Source organism: Aegilops tauschii, chromosome 4, assembly GCF_002575655.3.
Source record: "Aegilops tauschii subsp. strangulata cultivar AL8/78 chromosome 4, Aet v6.0, whole genome shotgun sequence".
Classification (NCBI taxonomy): Eukaryota; Viridiplantae; Streptophyta; class Magnoliopsida; order Poales; family Poaceae; genus Aegilops; species Aegilops tauschii.
Window position 1 is genome coordinate 434,231,542 of NC_053038.3, and position 22,123 is coordinate 434,253,664.

Here is a 22,123-nt window from a genome sequence, read left to right on the forward strand (position 1 = left end):
GGAATTTAAGCTTGGGGATGCTTGATACGTCTCCAACGTATCTATAATTTTTGATTGTTCCATGCTATATTATATTCTGTTTTGGACATTATTGGGCTATATTATACACTTTTATATTATTTTTGGGACTAACCTATTAACCGGAGGTCCAGCCCAGAATTGCTGTTTTTTTGCCTATTTCAGAGTTTCGCAGAAAAAGAATATCAAACGGAGTCCAAACGGAATGAAACCTTCGGGAACGTGATTTTCGGAACGAACGTGATCTAGAGGACTTGGACCCTACGTCAAGACATCAACCAGGAGGGCATGAGGTAGGGGGGCGCGCCTACCCCCCAGGCGCGCCCTCCACCCTCGTGGGCCCCCTATTGCTCCACTGACGTACTTCTTCCTCCTATATATACCTACGTACCCCCAAACTACCAGATACGGAGCCAAAAACCTAATTCCACCGCCGCAACCTTCTGTACCTGTGAGATCCCATCTTGGGGCCTGTTCCGGAGCTCCGCCAGAGGGGGCATCGATCACGGAGGGCTTCTACATCAACACCATAGCCTCTCCGATGATGTGTGAGTAGTTTACCTCAGACTTTCGGGTCCATAGTTATTAGCTAGATGGCTTCTTCTCTCTTTTTGGATCTCAATACAATGTCCCCCCTCTCTCGTGGAGATCTATTCGATGTAATCTTCTTTTGCGGTGTGTTTGTTGAGACCGATGAATTGTGGGTTTATGATCAAGTTTATCTATGAACAATATTTGAATCTTCTCTGAATTCTTTTATGTATGGTTGGTTATATTTGCAAGTCTCTTCAAATTATCAGTTTGGTTTGGCCTACTAGATTGATCTTTCTTGCAATGGGAGAAGTGCTTACTTTCGGGTTCAATCTTGCGGTGTCCTTTTCCAGTGACAGTAGGGGCAGCAAGGCACATATTGTATTGTTGCCATCGAGGATAACAAGATGGGGTTTATATCATATTGCATGAGTTTATCCCTCTACATCATGTCATCTTGCTTAAGGCGTTACTCTGTTCTTATGAACTTAATACTCTAGATGCATGCTGGATAGCGGTCGATGTGTGGAGTAATAGTAGTAGATGCAGGCAGGAGTCGGTCTACTTGTCTCGGACGTGATGCCTATATACATGATCATACCTAGATATTCTCATAACTATGCTCAATTCTGTCAATTGCTCAACAGTAATTTGTTCACCCACCGTAAAATACTTATGCTCTTGAGAGAAGCCACTAGTGCCCCCGGGTCTATTTTCCATCATATTAATCTCCCGACAACAAGCTATTTCTGGCGCCGCTTTTATTTTACTTTCTTTACTTTGCATCTTTATCATAAAAATACCAAAAATATTATCTTATCATATCAGTGTAGGGATTGACAACCCCTTATCGCGTTGGTTGCGAGGATTTATTTGTTTGTGTAGGTGCGAGGGACTCGTGCGTGGCCTCCTACTAGATTGATACCTTGGTTCTCAAAAACTGAGGGAAATACTTACGCTACTTTGCTGCATCACCCTTTCCTCTTCAAGGGAAAACCAACGTAGTGCTCAGGAGGTAGCATGCATGATTTAATACTTTGTGTGGTGAAGATGGAGCATAGCCAGACTATATGATTTTGTAGAGATAACTTTCTTTGGCCATGTTATTTTTTTGACAGAAAGACCGTAAGGGAACCCCCTACAGTATAATTGGTGTAGCAAACCCAAATTGCAAGTACCATGTCTTTAACCTGGGTGGGTAGGAAGGCATCAGCCCCTTCCCACCACTAGGCTATGCCTTAGTCTGCTGGCCATGTTATTTTGAGAAGACACGATTGCTTTATTAGTATGCTTGAAGTATTATTGTTTTTATGTTAATATTAAACTTTTGTTTTGAATCTTATGGATCTGAATATTCATGCCACAATAAAGACATGGGTAAATATGTTAGGTAGCATTCCACATCAAAAATTCTGTTTTTATCATTTACCTACTCGGGGACGAGCAGGAATTAAGCTTGGGGATGCTTGATAGGAATCCAACGTATCTATAATTTTTTATTGTTCCATGCTATTATATTATCTGTTTTGGATGTTTTATATGCATTAATATGTTATTTTATATTATTTTTGGGACTAACTTATTAACCTAGAGCCTATTGCCAGTTTATGTTTTTCCTTGTTTCTGAGTTTTACAGAAAAGGAATACCAAACGGAATAAAACTTTTATGATGATTTTTCTTGGAACAGATGACACACGCAGGACTTGGAGAGATGGCAGAAGAGTCCCGAGGGCTCCACAAGCCTTCACGGCGCACCCTAGTGGGGCGCCCCTGGCTTGTGGGCCACACGGGAGTCCTCCAACCTTAATCTTTGGCCTATAAATTCAGAAATATTCCCAAACCACCAGATGTGTCCACCAAAATACTTTTCTGCCGCTGTAACCTTCTGTTCCCGTGAGATCCCATCTTGGGGCCTTTTCTGGCATCCTGCCGGAGCGGGATTCGATCACAGACGACTTCTACATAAAATCTATTGCCCTTCCGATGAAGCTTGATTAGTTTACCTCAGACCTACGGGTCCATAGCTAGTAGCTACATGGCTTCTTCTCTCCCTTTGATCCTCAATACCATGTTCTCCTCGTTGTTCTTGCAGATCTAACCGATGTAATTCTTTTGCGGTGTGTTTGTCGAGATCCGATGAATTGTGGACGTCGGTGGGAACGACACCTATGGGGTCACTGGGATCCCTTCTATGGTTAGCGGGCGCGGGGTTGTGAGAAGAGCAGGTTCAGGAGCTAGCACAAAGATCGTTCACCCAGGTTTGGGCCGCAAAGATGCGTAATACCCTAGTCCTGCTTTGGTGGATGTATTGAGTGTTCTTGAGCTCTCGAGCTAGCTACGGTGGCTGCGTAGTTCCAAAGAGCCGAATCCCTCTCCAGTATGCCTCGGGCCTCCTTTTATAGGAAAAAGGGGTTGCCACAGTGGCACATAGGAGGTGGAAAGGTGTACAGTGCGCGAGCTTATCGCCCGGCATTACGGGAGAAAGCGCATTAAATGCGCTACTTAGGTGTCCATTAGCTTTATCAGGGATGGGAATGAGGCCCGTCCCTTCTGTCGCCGCTCAGCCTCGCTTCGACACGCGCCCAGGCTAGTGATGCGTGCAACGCCATGTAGGCAGGCAGGCTGCTGAGGTGGCGCGGTGGCAGGGCCTTCACGAAGAGTTGCATGCCACCACGCAGGTGCTTGCTGAGTCGGCGTAGAGGTAGCCCGTCGCCACTTAGGTGCCTGCCCGGCTGGTTGAGCTAGCAGCTGCTTGGGGACGGCGGTGGGGTCTTGGCTGGTGCAGGCCTAGCAGTGGCCCCACTGATGACCTCGGCAAGGGTCTTGCCGGGGGCCCGACAAGGGTCTTGCCGTGGCGTTGCAGTCGTCCCCGACAAGGCACTTGACGGGGGTCTTGTGGGTCTCCTCGTCCAGAATCCCGTCGAGGGTCGTCATCTTCTGATCCTCATCTGATCTTGTGTGTTTATGATCTTGACGAAGATCTGCATGCCACCACGGAGGTGCCTCCCGAGCCTTGGTTCCAATGCAGCTGGTTGGGTTGGAACCCGTGGGCTAAGGGTGGCTTGCTCCGCTGGCATCGGGCAGGCTGCCCAGGCAAGGCTCTTGCCGGGGCTGCGGAGGCTGCCCCGGCAAGGATCCTGCCAAGGGAGCCTACCTCGCCCTCTTGTGTTTCTGGTCTTGGCGTTGCCTTGTTTGTCTTGTGCTTCGGCTTCTCTCCGGCTTCCCTCCTCTGCCCTGCTATGTGTGGCCGTGGCACGTGGCTCTGACTGCCCGTGCACAAGTAAAGGGGTCAAAAGGAGAGCCCCTACTTTTGTACACCGATAGGAGCCCCCGGGTCTGGGCACACATAAGCGCGACGCATTGTTGGGCTAGGCCTAGAACTGTGCGCGGGTAGGTGGGGCGGATTTTACTGCAGTAACTGTTTCGTCCGCTATGCTTCCCCACGACCCGCGTTGAACGCGCGACGTGGAGGATTGTGCGTGACGTGGGGGTCATGCGTGGGGCAGTTCCCGCATGCATGCGTCACATCGTGGTAAAGAGGCGGCTCGTGCCTTCCCCATAAAAAGAGGAAGGCGTGGAGGCGCGGCTCATTTACTGAGTGGACCCGGGTCGCGGTCTTCAAGGCGCCCACGCCCCGTGATCACGGGGCGGGGAACGGTCGCCTCACCCGTCCCCTCGATCCTGCTCGCCTGCCACGCGTCCTCCATGCAGGTGGCAGGCGGTGGAGGCGGGAAACCGGGCCATTGCTGATTGGGGCAGTGGGTCGGTCCTGATTCCTTGCACCTCCGATGGCTGGATTGGTCGAGTGGGGCGGCTGAGCCTCGACCCCGCCCCTTTATAAGGAAGGAGAGGGGGATGTCATCCCACGTTCTCCCAGCATCCGTCTTCTTCCACTCCTGCTCCCTGCTTCCACCCGTCATGGCGAGAGGGGGCGCAAGCCCTTCAACGGTGGGGGCGAGGGTCGCTGCTCGACAGCGCGTTCCTCCTGCCCACGAGCTCGTGGCGGCGGAGCCGGCCACGGGAGGAAGGGGTAGGGGGCGAGGCCGAGGTCGCCACGGTGGTCGGGGGAGAGGAGGGCAAGGCGGCACGATGGCCGTGCCTCCGCCAGCGATGCCGCTCGTGATGGAGGGCCACGTCGGGGACCAACCTCGAGAGTTCTTTATCAGGCTGCGCCAGCCACCGCGTCGTCGTCTCTGTCTCCCTACCCCATTTGCTCGGGAAATGGAGCTCGATCCGCCCCTGACCCTCAGATTGCACATGAGGGGCTGCGGGAACGGCGGCACGCAGGTCGACATCGACTTCCCCGCTCCTCATGTTATGTACCTCCGTCGCGGTTGGAAGACATTTGCTCGCATCCATAGCCTGACGGCGGGGCTCGTCCTCTACTTCAAGTTAATGGAGGGCGGCCTGCTCTCCGTCAAGGTCTTCGGAGATCTTGGAACTCGCCTAAAGTGCTGCGTGGAGAGCTCCTCCGACGATGAAGATTCCTTCTCGAGCGGGAGTGACGAGGAGGACAGCGACAGCGACGACGAGGGAGTCGAGCGGCAGGATGCCGACCCCGAATTCGACTGATCGTGCCGCCCCTCCCTCGGCCACGCGCCCTGCCGAGGGCCTTCCTTGCCAAGTTCTCCATCGGGGCGCTCCCCGTCTCTCCTTGGGCGGCTGGCGTAGGAGGGCCGGAGAAGGCGAAGAAGGCGGGTGGCGGCCGTCAAGTCGGAGTACGCGGGCACCGACGCCTTCGTCGCATATTGCCGGCCCGCTGCCTCGTCTTCCAGCTCCTTTCCCGGCACCAAGACGTTCTCTTGGTGCCTTCTGCTCCTCGCACCTCGCCTAGGTGCTCCTTTTGCCCTCCTCCTGTCTTGTTCCACCTTCTGAGGAGAGGGACAAGAAAGGGGATTACGGGCACCTTATCTCTTTTTAGTTTGTAAGCCTACAGGCACTTGTTAATTTTAAGACCTGTAATCCCCTTGCTCCTGTTTTTAATTCCGTATGAACTGTACCTGTATGGGATGTTTTTAATGAAAAAGGGTGCTTGCGGGGTTTCTTTGTGCGTGAGAGAGGTCCATGCCAAGGGGTGAATCCTTGTTATTTTGAAGATAAACATTGTCGCCCGGCAAGAGGCCTTGCCGCCCCTTGAGGGAGTCCTGGATTAGGGGGTCCTCGGACAGCCGGACTATATCCTTTAGCCGGACTGTTGGACTATGAAGATACAAGATTGAAGACTTCTTCCCGTGTCCGGATGGGACTCTCCTTGGCGTGGAAGGCAAGCTTGGCAATACGGATATGTAGATCTCCTCCCTTGTAACCGACTATGTGTAACCCTTGCCCCCTCCGGTGTCTATATAAACCAGAGGGTTTAGTCCGTAGGATAACAACAATCATACCATAGGCTAGCTTCTAGGGTTTAGCCTCTACGATCTTGTGGTAGATCAACTCTTGTAATACTCATATCATCAAGATCAATCAAGCAGGAAGTAGGGTATTACCTCCATCGAGAGGGCCCGAACCTGGGTAAACATCGTGTCCCCTACCTCCTGTTACCATCCGCCTTAGACGCACAGTTCGGGACCCCCTACCCGAGATCCGCCGGTTTTGACACCGACATTGGTGCTTTCATTGAGAGTTCCACTGTGCCGCCATCATAAGGCCGGATGGCTCCTCTTGTTGTCAAGGACAACATCACCTCTGGGGGAGCTCTGGCTGTAGGCCAAACTCTCCGACTAGGCGGCTTCGTCGTGACCGCCCGTTCGGCCGCTGCGCCGACAATGACTTCTCGGGTCATCAAAAACAGTCTCCACGTCGGCTCGGAATTCGCCGAGCAGATGGATCCAGTGGAGCTCTCATCTTTGAACGAGCTCTTGGATCACATCGCCACCTTGGGAGTCGCTACGAACTATGATCGGATTGGTCTTAAACCCGACCAAAGGGAGATTAACTCTCCGCCGGTCCACATCAGATAGCGGTGGTGGAGGAGCAACGCAGCGATTCTTCCTCTATCTTGAGGACAAGCTATGTCTGGATTCCCGATCTCTCTAAGCCGAATACCCGTCTACGGGAGGACATGGCCCAAGCTTTGAACCTAGAATCAGACAGCAGGCCAGACCTATTGGGCAACAAACCGGAGCTCGAACTTTCGAGATCGGAAACTCCGCCGCTCCTGGGTCTTAGATCCGGTCAGGGTTCGGACCTAAATTTACCCACCCACCCAGATATAAGTGATCTTTCTCACATTAGACAAGAGCCCCAAGAGACAGTACATCACTATTGGGCTAGATTCCTCCTTGTAATGAGCAAGGTCAAGGACTGTCGCGAGGAAGACGCAATTTCATTCTTTTGCAAAAATTGCACGGACAAGGGAATCCTCAACGCCATAAGTCGCCGTGACATAGAACACTTCGCTGACTTGGCGGCCATAGTACAGAAGTACTGTGCGATGGAAAGTGCCTGGAAAACCCAAACAAAATTCTAGGATCCTCTGGCTCTCACTAAACCCCCCGTCCGAATTAAAAGGGTGTACTCTCATAAATCACCCGATCCAATTACAAAGAAACAAAAGCCCACTACAGGGCATGGAACTGTATTGGAGGGATGGCTCAACGGGCCATGCAAAATTCACAGTACGGCGGATACCATACCAACACACGGCCTTAGAGCATGTTGGCTACTCCGGCAGGTGGCCAAGAGCGGTGAGGATATCCTCATCAACAATACCGCAGAGCACCATCCCGTAGAGAACAACAATACATTATTGATAGTCTTCGAGACCTTCGCCTCAAATAATAGGCGTAAGCGAGCACTCCGCAGCCTTGCCGAAGTCTGCCATGTAGCAGCAATAAATCCATGGAGCGACACGGCTATCACCTTCAATGCCAGTGACGAACCTAAATTCCGAACAGCCCGAGCACCAGCCGCCTTGGTCCTTAGTCCAATTGTGGACGGCTTCCGGCTTACTAAAGTGCTCATGGACGGCGGCAGCGGATTAAACCTCATCTATGAGGAGACTCTTCGAAAAATGGAAATAGACAAAAGCCGCATTGAGCAAAGCAGCACGACCTTTAGAGGAATCATCCCTAGTCGGGAGGCATGATGTGCTGGCAAAATCACACTAGATGTGGTATTCGGCACGCCGGAGAATTATAGGTCCGAAGAAATCATATTCCAAGTGGCCCCGTTCAATAGCGGATACCACGCCCTTCTAGGGCGGGAGGCATTCACGATCTTCCAAGCTATACCCCATTACAGGTACATGAAGCTCAAAATGCCCGGGCCCAATGGAATCATCACTCTAGCTAGTGATCCGGACATAGCACTCCGCGCCGAAAATAAATCAGCCGCACTGGCCCTCGAGGCGTTATCCGAAGCCCTCGCGGCCGAGGAATTAACTGCGCTGCGCTCCAAAGTGGACAGGGACGACGTGATACTCGACAAAAGATCCAAGTCCACATCTTTTAAACCAGCGGATGAAATAGTCAAATTCCAAGTCCATCCAACGGACCCTACAAAAACAACATCCATCGGGGCACAGCTAAACCCCACTGTAGACGCCGCACTACGGGAGTTCTTGCGCGAGAATTGAAACATCTTCGCCTGGCATCCTTCAAACATGCCAGGAATCCCACGCAGGCTGGCCGAGCATAGCCTTAACATTCTAAAGGGGTTCAAGCCGGTCAAGCAAACTCTTCGGCGCTTCTCTGAACCTAAGCGACAAGCCATGGGAGAGGAGCTAGCCAAGTTACTGGAGGCCGGATTCATTCGAGAAATAAAACATCCGGACTGGCTAGCAAACCTGGTGATGGTACCAAAGAAGGACAAATCTTGGCGCCTATGCGTCGACTTCAAGGACCTTAATAAGGCTTGCCCAAAGGATCCCTTCCCCCTCCCTCGCATCGATCAAATTATCGACGCTACCGCAGGACACGACTCATTGTGTTTCCTCGACGCATACTCCGGATACCATCAAAATAAGATGGCGGAGTCCGATCAAGCCGCAACGGCATTTATCACTCCATATGGCCCCTTCTGTTTTAACACCATGCCTTTCAGGCTCAAAAACGCCGGTGCAACCTATCAACGCATGATTCAGACATACTTGGAGACACAGATTGGCAAAACAGTGGAGGCATACGTAGACGATGTGGTCATTAAAACCAGACACGTCGAATCCTTAATAGACGACTTGAGGCTCACATTCGACAATCTCCGAACATACGACATTAAGCTCAACCCGGAAAAATGCGTCTTCGGCGTGCCCGCCTGAAAACTCTTAGGCTTCATCGTCTCCAATAGAGGAATCGAAGAAAATCCGGCTAAAATCTGAGCTCTGCAATAGTTGGACATCCCAACAGACCTCAAGCAAATCCAGAAACTAATTGGATGCGTGGCTGCCTTAAGCCACTTCATCTCCCGATTAGGAGAAAAGGCACTACCTCTTTATCGCCTTCTGCGACGCACCGAACACTTCGAGTGGATGGACGCGGCCCTGGCCGGATTAGAAGAAATAAAAGCCGTTTTGGCCACAAACCCAATCCTGGCCGCACCTAACGTCGGCGAACCAATGTTGCTATATATAGCGGCAACACACCAAGTTGTAAGCGCAGTGCTCGTCGTCGAACGAGAGATGGACAAACATAAGTTCCCGCTTCAAAAGCCGGTATACTATGTATCCACTGTCCTCACTCCATGCAAATCACGGTACCCACATTATCAAAAGATAGCATATGCGGTCTTCATGGCATCCCGGAAACTACGACACTACTTTCAAGAGTGTTCAATTACGGTGGCCTCTGAAGTGCCACTCAACGACATAGTAAACAACCGCGAGGCCACGGGCCAGATTGTTAAATGGGCTATTGGGCTCCTCCCATTCGACATAATATACAAACCACGGCGAGCCATTAAGTCACAAGTACTGGCTGATTTCGTCGCCGAATGGACAGAAGCCGAACTCCCTAAAGAGTACGGCGCGTACTCCAATTGGAATATGCACTTTGACGGCTCTAAAATGCTGGCTGGCTTGGGGGCTGGCGTCGTCCTGACGTCCCCCACCGGAGATACAGTCCAATATGTACTCCAAATACTATACACAGACTCCAACAACGCGGCAGAATATGAGGCCCTGTTGCATGGTCTCCGGATGGCAGCCTCCATGGGCATTCAACGCCTGGAGGTGCGTGGGGACTTGAACCTCGCAATATCTCAAATAAATGGAGACTTCGACGCCAAGGATCCAAAAATGGCGGCTTATCGCAACACCGTCCTCAAGATGTCAGCTCGGTTTGAGGGGCTTGAATTCCACCATGTGGCCCGGGAAAACAATCAGGCGGCGGATATCCTCGCCCGCATCGGCGCTAAGCGCGACCCTGTCCCACCTAATATCTTCTTGGAAAGGCTGTTTAAGCCATCCGTGGTATGGGAAGGGGAGACCGGTAACAATAGTCCGGACCCGGCCACAACAATAGATACCGAACACTCTGACATAATCGGAGGCTCTGCCACCGAAATAACACCTTCCGCCCACGTAATAATGGCTGTCATCGCCCCGTGGACAGAACCATTCCTGGCCTACCTAGCTAGGCAGGAACTACCCGAGGACACAAACGAGGCGCGCTGCATTGTGCGGCGGTCTAAAGCCTACAAGGTCCACGGGGGAGAGCTTTATAAGAAAAGCGCTACCGGAGTCCTTCAAAGGTGCATCTCCGAAGAGGAAGGGCGGCAACTTTTGGCAGAAATTCACGCTAGACTTGGTGGCCACCACGCCGCAGCTCGGGCCCTTATAAGCAAGGCCTTCCATACAGGTTTCTACTGGCCGACGGCCCGAGCAGACGCACAGGACCTCGTTCAACGTTGCGTCGGTTGCCAGCTTTTTGCAAACCAAAGCCATATGCCGCCTACCGCTCTCCAAACAATCCCCATTACTTGGCCCTTTGCGGTCTGGGGGCTTGATATGGTCGGACCCCTCAATGGGGGAAGCCATAAGAAAAAAATACTTATTGGTCATGGTGGATAAATTCACCAAATGGATAGAAGCCAAACCAGTTAAAATGGCCGAATCCGGACCAGTGATAGACTTCATATCTGGGGTTGTACTCCGTTATGGCGTCCCCCACAGCATCATCACTGATAACGGCTCGAACTTTACAACCGACGAGGTAAAACTTTGGTGCAGCAACATGGGCATGAAGCTCGATTATGCTTCTCTCTATCACCCGCAAACTAACGGTCAAGTCGAACGAGCAAACGGTCTTATCATGAGCGGCATTAAACCCAGATTAGTGCGATCCTTGAAGGAATCCGATACGCACTGGGTAGAGGAGCTCGACTCCGTACTATGGGGGCTGCGGACCACGCCGAATCGCACTACCGGATACACACCATTTTTTATGGTGTACGGCGCAGAGGCGGTACTGCCGTGCGACATAATTCATGACTCACCTCGAGTGCGCATGTATGAAGAGAAAGAAGCCAAACTTGATCGGCAGGACAGTTGGACGCCTTGGGGGAGGAGCGTGACGTGGCAAAAGCCCGTTCCGCATTCTATCAGCAACAGGCTCGAAGGTATCAAAGCAGAGAAGTACGGGCCAAAACTTATAACGTTGGCGAACTCGTTCTACGCCTACCGGAGAAGAAAAAGAACAAGCTCAAACCTAAATGGGAAGGTCCCTTCGTTATCGACCAAGTTCTGACCGGTGGAGCGTACCGTCTGCGGGATGCATCGGGCAATCGACTCGAGCCAAACCCATGGAACGCAGCCACACTCCGAAGGTTCTACGCCTAGTGCCGGACTCGGTGTTCATCTCCTTACCTCTGTCAATTTTTTATATATGCGTTATCCGTCTTTTCTTTCTTTCTTTCTTCCACTTTTTTCTTCAAGGCCTTAAAAGGCTAAAATGTGTCTTGACTACACAATCTTGACGTGCTAGCCGCGCTCATTATACCTGGGGGCTTCTAATATAGAAGCTTAATATAACTATTTTCCGGGCTCTATGCCCCACACATGTGTTATTCTTCCACATGTACCTATTTTTTCGCCATTATATGCATCGATATGACTTAAGTTTTGGCCAAGCTGGGTTGCCTGGCTCTTGTGTTTATGCCCTACGTCCCCGTTAATTCGGCTAGGGCATAAGGGGAGCACCTCTGCGATTGTTACTACCGGGTCAGCCGGATGTGTACCTCAGACTAGGTGAAGCCGAAAGCTAGCGTTCTTAAGGGAATACTCGGTCGGTGAACAAAAGACGATCTTTACTTATTGTAATACATGCCCCCAGATGTTTATATCCTGCGTCTCTTTTCGCAGCTCGGACATGCACATTAGGGCATGCGTACCCAGGGAAAGGAACCCTTAATGGAACTATTCTCCCTGGAAGATGTTTCTTACTATCCATGTAATATAACATAGCTAGTTGGGTACTTGTCTGTTCAAGCACTTATGACCCCTACGCCTGGTTTCCACGCGTACCCCAGTTTTATTATAACTGAGCGGGTATTCGGATACACTCCGGACTGTCGGGTCTAGAGGTCAAAGCGAAAAGGTTCGCCATGACAAATTATTTACAATCCGACTAGGGACAATATATGTCACTTAAAGTACACAGTCACTTAGACTGACTAAATTCTTCTTCTATACCATCCAACAGGCTGTCTAATCTACAATCCTGTTGGGAATACTTCGCGGCTAATTCTACTTGGTCGTACACCAAACTGACGGGGATCTCTTTCTCATCGGGCCCCACAGGTCCGACCTCGGCCATGTGGTTCGGGTCAGCCTTGGTATATCGCGTCTTCACCATGGCCCAGGCTTCCCTCGCACCTTGTCGGCAGGCCGATATCTTCCATAGTCGGAAGCGCCGCCGTGCTCCCTTGAGCTTCTCTATAAGCTCAACCATGCCTCCTGGCGGGGAGGCGGATGGCCACAAGGCTTGGGCAATACCCTACATCACCTGCCGAACTTGTTCGTGCAATTGTGAAAGCTCTGGCAGAAGATCACCCGCAGACCCGGGCATCTCCTCCGCGGGACGACCCGTCAGCATACCTGCAGACATAACTCTGTTAGCCGGCTTCTTTGCTGAACTCTTTAAAAGTTCATTCAAGCACTTACTGAAAATGCCGCGTCGAAGCCGCTTATTCTCCTTTACGGAGTCAGCAAGCTGGGCTCGAACATCTTTTAGTTCCACGCCCAGCTGGATATTGGCGTCTTGGAGATCGTTTTTCTCCCGCCTAACTTGCGTAAGCACGTGCTCGCCAGCCTTTAGCTGTCGTAGAGCATGTTGCTCATCCGAATTCACTCCGGGACCATCTGCATAATCTATTGTTAGATTTGCACGCATGCCGCATACTACCTGGTACATGACATTCTTTGCAATGAAAACAAGTGTTACCAGATGGGGCCTGCTCGGACTCCTTCACGGCGGCAACTGCCGCCTGAAGCTGGGCTTTGCACTCCTCCAGCTCTAGACACAACTGGGTATTCTTCTCTGTAAGAACCTATGCAAACAGTGATCCTCAAATCAGTTGTGCCAACTGCTTCAAGTCTTAGGGGCTACGGATATACATAACTATTAGATTTCCTTATCCGTATATCTTTCACATACTAGTCCGTGGCTCTAGCAAGACCATTTTGAGCAGCTCAGATGTACGCGTCTCCTGAGTTGAAGGCATCGAACGCCTCTTGGGAGAAACAAGCGTCACGGAGTACGGCCCGTCGACGCCTGTGATTCATGGCGCTCTCCACTTCGGAATTTGTAGCGGATAGCCTATCCGCATCCTCTGTAGGAGGGACATCCGGCGTTGGCCCCATGTTAGCGTCCGCCTCTATGTCCGGCTCTGGAGCCCGACTGGTGGAGGCGTGACCGGTAACTTCTCCGGATATAGTCCGGCGAGCGTTTTTCCTACCAGGAAACATGGGCGTTATTATATTTTAAAACACGACCACCACGGAGCGGGCTTCTCTTTCGTACCTCTGCGACGGCGTCTCAGTCCTGACCGCCTTCCTTTTAAGCCTACCCGGCTTCGATGCCCCTTGTTGGCGAGTCACTACGGGTTCGGCATGGCGTCCCGAGGGCCTTACCTGTAAAACGCCACATGTGTGCGGTAGGTGAAGTGCAGAAAAAGGGATCCTTCTTGGAAGTTAGGGCTCCGGTTTTACTTACATGCGATGCGGGGAGCAGTCCAGGATAATCGGCTATGATGGCCACCAAGGTACCGTCACAGCTCAACTGATAGAACGTTCTGTCGATGAGCTCCACAAATATGTCCGAATCTTCTTCGAGTCCGGGGTCAAGGGCCCGGTCAGGGTTCTCTGGTTGTGGAGACGGGCTGTGGACCCCCTCACAGCTTTTCACAGTTCCTGCTATGAAATAGCAAGGTAAATACTTGTGACAAAAAACGCGGAAAGGGCCGGAGTGGAAAGCAACAACTCACCCAGCTTGGGGGGTTGTACATGGAGAATCCATCTCGTGGCTTAATACGGGCGAACTCCTCTTCTTCTCCTTTATACAAATCGGACAGTGTCTTCGCTAGGGCAGCGACGGAGTCTGGACCTTTACGACCGCAGCGGGTGGCATCGTCTTCTCCATTGAAGTGCCACATGGGTTGTCCCCGATATTGAAGTGGCTGCACCCCCCGCATTATACATATGGACATAACCTCGGTTATTGTCAATCCTGATTTGGCCAGCATCTCTATCCGGCCCATCAAGTAAAGGACTTCTCCGTTATCTTCCTCCTGGGGGCTCCGAGGGCGCCAGCTGCGGCGTTTCTTCAAAGGGGCGTTGTCGACCTCAGGAAGGCCCATCCGAATAGGATCTGGAAGGGGGACGTCCTCCATATAAAACCACTCCGAAGGCCATTCTTCGGACGTCTTCTTTGGGGTACCGGACAGGTATCCGGTCCCGGCGATTCGCCATATTTTAGCTCCGCCTACTTGATATATTGACCCCTTCTGTGTACGGGGCACGAGGCAGAATAGCCTCCGCCATAGCTCGAAATGAGCTTCGCAGCCCAGAAACAGCTCACAAAGGGCGACGTAGCCAGCGATGTGTAGTATGGAAGCGGGGGTAAACTTATGCAACTGGAGGCCGTAGAACTCCAGGAGCCCGCGGAGGAATGGATGGATTGGAAATCCAAGTCCCCTTAGTAAGTAAGGGACAAGTCATACCTGCTTCCCCTTGGATGGGTTGGGGAAGCTCTCCGCTTGCTCCCCGCCGTTATAGGTGGCGAGCCCGCCTCGAACAGGAACCATATACGCTGGAGGGAGAAATCCCTGGGTCTGTAACTCTACTAATTGGCTGTGAGGGACGGAACACTTCTTCCAATCGCCGGGCTTAGGGCTACGGGAGCGAGAGGAGGAGCTGCGATGGCCGACCATGTTGGAATGGATTTTGCCAGGCGCGCTCCGATGGATACTCGCTGTGGGAGGATGGTGTGATCTGGATCTAAGAATCCTCGTCTCTTTAATAGACGGTTTACTCATATGGCTAGGGTGGCAAATGTAAAAATGCCCTGGCTTCTCGCATTCGCTCGACACATGGAAGATAGCCATTATTGAGCGCGGAAGCCAAGGAGTGCAACATTTATGAGAAGCCGGACATTACTCAACAGGTACTCGGAATTTGGAGAAGAACCCGCCTTGCAATGCCGAAGACAATCTGCGCCCCGGACTCATCGTCATTGAAGCCTGGTTCGGGGGTACTGAGGGAGTCCTGGATTAGGGGGTCCTCGAACAGCCGGACTATATCCTTTAGCCGGACTGTTGGACTATGAAGATACAAGATTGAAGACTTCTTCCCGTGTCCGGATGGGACTCTCCTTGGCGTGGAAGGCAAGCTTGGCAATACGGATATGTAGATCTCCTCCCTTGTAACCGACTCTGTGTAACCCTAGCCCCCTCCGGTGTCTATATAAACCGGAGGGTTTAGTCCGTAGGACAACAACAATCATACCATAGGCTAGCTTCTAGGGTTTAGCCTCTACGATCTCGTGGTAGATCAACTCTTGTAATACTCATATCATCAAGATCAATCAAGCAGGAAGTAAGGTATTGCCTCCATCGAGAGGGCCCAAACCTGGATAAACATAGTGTCCCCTGCCTCCTGTTACCATCCGCCTTAGACGCACCGTTCGGGACCCCCTACCTGAGATCCGCTGGTTTTGACACCGACACCACCCACTTTAGTAGACCATTCTCACGCTTTTGGCGGAGGCATGGGTGAAGTAGAGATAGGCCCCTCGTTCATTTTTTGCCACCGCGACTACGACCAAGTTCCGACCCTGGGGATAGCTCTTGGGTACAGGAAAAGGGGAGCACGGTGGTTTAAGAATATAAACGCAATTTCACATGTCCCGGTTCCATACAGAAATGCATAACAGGGGATGAAAGACTTACCTGAATCCGCAGCCCCCGACAACCTTGGCTTTCCGGGGTTGGATCCTTGTGTCTTTAGCCCCCGACAGTCTTGGCTTGCCGGGGCCGGGGCGCCGGTTCGTCCTCTTTCTCCCAAGCGGCTCAGCAGAAGTGTCCATGTGCCCTGCGAACCAAAGAGGATAGAAAGACGCGAACTCGACCTCTAGGCTAGGGGTTAGTCGCCGCCAAGCATTATCAACCCTAACTGAGGGAGAGACTTAACCTAGCATGCATGCTATAACTTAGGGCGCCAGCGCTTCGTTTATTTATGGTCAGGGTCTGCGCCTGGCTTTGTACAGAGGGTTACATGCCTTACCGGCAAAGCTTCTACAAAAGGTGGCTTGCCGGGAGGCCCGAAAGCCGCGCCTTATGGGTAAAACATGCGAAGATGTTCGATGTTCCAGGAGTTGCTCACTGGGACAGCATCTTCGATCTCCAGGCGGACTGCGCCGGGCCTGGTGACTCGTATTACCCGATAAGGGCCTTCCCACTTTGGCGTCAACTTGTTGGAATTCTTGGCCGACTGAACGTGCCGAAGAACAAGGTCGCCTTCCTCAAAGCTTCGGGCATGAACCTTGCGGCTATGGTAGCAGCGCAGGGCTTGCTGGTAGCGTGCTGCTCTCACAGCCGCCCGAAGACGGTCTTCCACAAGGAGCATCGCGTCATCTTGCCGCAACTGCTCTTGCTCAAGCTCGTCATAAGCGAGCACTCGAGGTGACCCGTAGGTGAGTTCCGTGGGGAGAACTGCTTCTACCCCGTACACCAGGGCAAAGGGTGTCTGGTCGGTGGCTCGATTTGGCGTTGTTCTGATCGACCAAAGAACCACCGACAACTCATCAATCCAGGGCCTTCCACTGTTGTGCAGCCTGTCAAAAGTCTTTGTCCTCAGGCCTCGCAACACTTCAGCCTTTGCCCTCTCCGCCTGGCTGTTGCTTCGTGGATGTGCCACGGAAGCGAAACAGACCTTGCTGCCGAGGTCTTGGATGTATTGCATGAAGGTGTGCCTTGTGAACTGCGTGCCATTGTCGGGGATGACTCTGCTTGGCACACCAAAACGGCACACTAGCCCCTTGAAGAACTTGACGGCTGACTGTGCTGTCACCTTCCTCACTGCTTCTACCTCCGGCCACTTTGTGAACTTGTCGATCGCAACATACAAGTACTCAAAGCCCCGACAGCGCTGGGGAAAGGGCCCAGGATGTCGAGCCCCCAGACTGAGAATGGCCAGGAAAGAGGAATTGTTTGAAGGGCTTGAGCTGGTTGATGAAGTTTCTTCGAATGGAACTGACACGCTTCACAGTTGGTTACTAGTGCCGTTGCATCCTGGAGGGCGGTCGGCCAGAAGAAGCCTTGCCGGAATGCCTTGCCGGCAAGGGCCCTCGACCCTATGTGGGAGCCACATATGCCTCCATGTACCTCTGCCAATAGCTCCAGTCCTTCCTCCCGGGGGATGCACTTCAATTTCACACCCTTCGGTCTTTTCCTGTACAGGACGTCGTCGACGAACTGGTACAAGGCAGACTGACGGGCTACTTTTTCTGCTCCTTCCTGCTCCTCAGGAAGTTCCCCTGTCTGGAGGAAACGAACGGTATGCTGTGCCCATGCCGGAGCCTGGGGCTCAACGGCAATGACCAAAGGCATCTCTTCTGCCATGGGGCAGCCGTCTCTACGGCCAGGGCTTGGCGCCCTGCCGGAGCCAGTTGCCCCTTGGCAGGCTCAGAATTCGCGGCAACACCCTTGCCGGCGGCCCCTGGGGGCTCAGCGGGAAAGTACTTGCCGGGGCCTGATTTCCTCCGCTTATTCTGTTCTGTTGATGGTTCGACGGATGGTTGAGTTAACCGAAGCAAAAAGGTACCTGGTTCCACAGGTAGCTTGAATGCAGCGCGCTTCGACAAGTAATCGGCGATGTCATTCTCCGCTCGGGGAACGTGCTCCGCTTGTATACCGTCAAAGAGCTCCTCCAGCTTCCTCACCTCATCTACGTAGGCCTCCATCAACGGGCTCTGATAATCTTTGTTAAGTTTTCTGACGACAAGCTGTGAATCACCCCCGACGATGAGCTTCTTAACCCCGAGGTCTACCGCGATCCTGAGACCGGCAAGCAGCCCCTCGTACTCAGCAGTGTTGTTTGTGGACATCTCCCTGGAAAGTGCATCTGGATCACATACTTGAGGTGCTCTCCGGTGGGTGCGACAAGCAGCACACCGGCACTGGCACCTTGCAGAGAGAAAGCAGCACACCGGCACTGGCACCTTGCAGAGAGAAAGCCCCATCAAAGTACATGATCCAGTCGCAACTTGCTTCCTTGCCGGGGAGAGCGGTCTCCTGGATTTCTTCGTCGGGCGTTGAGGTCCACTCTGCAATGAACTCCGCCAAGACTCTGCTCTGGATTGTCAAAGTACTTTCAAACTTCAACCCAAAGCTTGACAACTCCAAGGCCCACTCCACAATCCTTCCGGTTGCGTCTGGGTTGTGCAGTATCCGTTGGAACGGGAGGTGGGTGACGACAGTGATCTCGTGGGCTTGGAAGTAATGACGCAGCTTCCTCGAGGCCATAAGGAGGCCGAAGAGCAATTTCTGCACACCGGAGTACCTTGACCTAGCCCCCTGCAAGAGGGATCTGACAAAGTAAATCGGGTGCTGCATCATCTTCTTCTTCTGCACCACTTCACTTGGCTGCGCGGGCCCTGTTCCGATGGCGTCAGACTCTGCCGGGGGCCTTGCCTTGCCGGCACCAGGCCTGCCGGGGGAATCTCTAACGTGCCATCCGCCGGTCCTGCCGTTGCCACTACCTCTTCGTCGACCTCCCTCTGTGCCACTAGCGCGGCGCTGACCACTTGATTCATCGCCGCCAGATACAGCAGCAACGGCTCTTGTGGTTTAGGTGCCACCAGTACTGGTGTAGAAGAGAGGTATTTCTTCAGATCCTGCAGCGCTACTTCGGCCTCCGGGGTCCACTCCATTGGGCCTGCCTTTTTCAAAATCTTGAAAAAGGGAAGGGCGCTCTCGGCGGATTTGGAGATGAATCGGCTCATGGCGGCAACGCAGCCAGTGAGCCAACGCACATCCTTGATCCGCTTGGGCGCCTCAATCTGTTCGATAGCCTTGATCTTGTCTAGGTTTGCCATGATCCCACGCTGCGACACAAAGAACCCGAGAAGTTTGCTGGATGGAACGCCGAAGACACACTTCTCAAGGTTCAGCTTGAGGTTGATCTTGCGCAGGTTGGCAAACGTTTCTTCTAAGTCTTGTACAAGAGTTGCCTTGTCCTTGGTTTTGACCACTATGTCATCCATGTAAGATTCCATATTTCTATGTAGCTGGGGTTCAAAACCAATTTGGACCGCCCTGGCGAACGTCGAGCCAGCACTCTTCAACCCGAAAGGCATCCGTAAAAAGCAATACATACCACATGGGGTGATGCATGCTGTCTTCTCTTCGTCTTCTCTTGTCATGAAGATCTGGTGGTAGCCCGAGTACACTACTGGAATTAGGGATTTTGCCGTCTGCCAGTTCTTTGCCGTCCGCTAGCAGACGGCAAAGAAGGTCTTTGCCATCAGCTACCAAAAAGCAGACGGCAAACAACTGGCAGACGGCAAAGAAGGTCTTTGCCATCTGTCACTTCTTTGCCGTCTGCTGGCTGACGGCAAAGAGAGAGGTGGCCCCCACTAACGAGCCGATTAGAAAAAACTTAATGGCCCCCCTCTTTGCCGTCTGCTAGCAGACGGCAAAGATAAAAAAAGTGGACGGCAAAGGCTTGGCCGACGGCAAAGGATAACTAACCTAACCTAACTAACGGCCGATCGAGCCCCCCCGCCCGTTACTATTATATGTTTCTCTCCCTCTCTCCTCCCCGACGCCACGCCACCAGATCCACCCACCGCCGCCCCCGCCGCCCAGCGCCGCCCCCGCCACCGCCCCCGCCACCGCTCCCGCCACCGCCCCCGCTTGCCCCGTCGCCCCACCACCCCGCCGTCCCCACCGCACCCGCCGACGCCCCATCGCCCCACCATCCCGCCGCCCGGTGCCGTCCCCGCCCCCGCTTGCCCCGTCGCCCCACCACCCCGCCGCCCCCACCCCACCCGCCGATGCCCCGTCGCTCCACCATCCCGGCGCCCCGGAGCGCCACCACGTCGCCGGCCCACCCGTCCCACTGCCCCGACCGTCCCATTGCCCCGGTGTAACACCCACGATGCGGCTATATCTCCCACGTGTCGAGGCACAACTTAGAGGCATAACCGCATTGTGGTTTTGTCGCAAGAAGGGTCATCTTCACACAATCCCATGTAATGAACAAGAATGGGATAAAGAGTTGGCTTACAATCGCCACTTCACACAATACATAAACAAATTCATACATCATTCAAGATACACCCATAGGTCCGACTACAGAACCAACATAAAAGAAGACAACCCCAAATGCTAGATCCCCGATTGTCCCAACTGGGCTCCACTACTGATCATCAGGAAACAAAACATAGTAACGACCAAGGTCTTCATCGAACTCCCACTTGAGCTCGGTGGCATCACCTGCACTGGTCTCATCGGCACCTGCAACTGTTTGGAAGTATCTGTGAGTCACGAGGACTCATCAATCTCACACCCGCGAGATCAAGACTATTTAAGCTTATGGGTAGGAAAGGGTAGTGAGGTGGAGCTGTAGCAAGCACTAGCATGTATGGTGGCTAACATACGCAAATAAGAGCGAGAAGAGAACCAACGCAACGGTCGAGAAGCTAGAAGTGATCAAGAAGTGATCCTGAAACTACTTACACACAACCATAACACAAGAACCGGGTTCACATCCCGGACTCCACCGAGAAGAGACCATCACGGCTACACACGCGGTTGATGTATTTTAATTAAGTCAAGTGTCAAGTTCTCTACAACCGGACATTAACAAATTCCCATCTGCCACATAACCGCGGGCACGGCTCTCGAAAGTTTATACCCTGCAGGGGTGTCCCAACTTAGCCCATTATAAGCTCTCACGGTCAACGAAGGATATTCCTTCTCCCGGGAAGACCCGATCAGTCTCGGAATCCCGGTTTACAAGACATTTCGACAATGGTAAAACAAGACTAGCAAAGCCGCCCGATGTGCCGACAAATCCCGATAGGAGCTGCACATATCTCGTTCTCAGGGCAACACCGGATGAGACTAGCTACAAGTAAAACCAGCCCTCAAGTTTCCCCAAGGTGTCCCCGCAGGCAGCTCAGTTCGGACCAACACTCGAAGGAGCACTGGCCCGGGGGGGGGGGTGGTTAAAATAAAGATGACCCTTGAGTCTGCAGAACCCAAGGGAAAAGACTTAGGTGGCAAATGTTAAAACCAAGGTTGGGCCTTGCTGGAGGAGTTTTATTCAAGGCGAACTGTCAAGGGGGTCCCATAAATCACCCAACCACGTAAGGAACGCAGAATCAAGGAACATAACACCGGTATGACGGAAACTAGGGCGGCAAGAGTGGAACAAAATACCAGGCATAAGGCCGAGCCTTCCACCCTTTACCAAGTATATAGATGCATTAATTAAAATAAGATATATTGTGATATCGCAACATAAACATGTTCCAACATGGAGCAATCTTCAACTTCACCTGCAACTAACACGCTATAAGAGGGGCTGAGCAAAAGCGGTAACATAGCCAAACAACGGTTTGCTAGGAAGGGTGAAAAAAAGGTTAGAGGTTCATGGCAATTTGGGAGGCTTGATAAGCAAGTGGTAGGTAACGCAGCATAGCAATAGAGCGAACAACTAGCAAGCAAAGATAGAAGTGATTTCAAGGGTCTGGTCATCTTGCCTGAAATCCCGCTAGGAAGAAGAACGAGTCCATGAAGAAGACAAACGGACGTAGTCGAACGAATCCTCACAACTCCGGAACGAAACCGAAGCTAACGAGAGAAGCAACTCGGAAAGAAACAAACAACATAGTAAACAAACATCACATAAACATGGCATGATGCACAATCAAGTATGATGCATGTCTGATTTAATGAGCATGGCATGGCAAAGTGCAACAAACAACACTACAACTTAAGTGGAGCTCAATATGCAACGAGTTGCATATTGACGAAACACCACATCGATTATTTAGTTCTCTCTCGGTTATGTACCCAACAATATTAAATGTTATAAACCATGGCAAAAGGGTGAAGCATAATAAAACTACCTAT

General features: G+C 52.2%; 1 protein-coding gene across 1 annotated transcript in view; it reads right to left on the minus strand.

The window, feature by feature from the left end:
- Nucleotides 1-22,123, minus strand: part of LOC109777587 (protein neprosin) — a 39,087-nt gene that overhangs the window by 15,138 nt on the left and 1,826 nt on the right. Inside the window, exon 3 of the mRNA XM_073496874.1 lies at nt 21,751-21,841. Coding sequence (XP_073352975.1) covers nt 21,751-21,783 — 33 coding nt within the window. The 5' untranslated portion in view covers nt 21,784-21,841. The remainder of the gene's footprint in view (nt 1-21,750; nt 21,842-22,123) is intronic.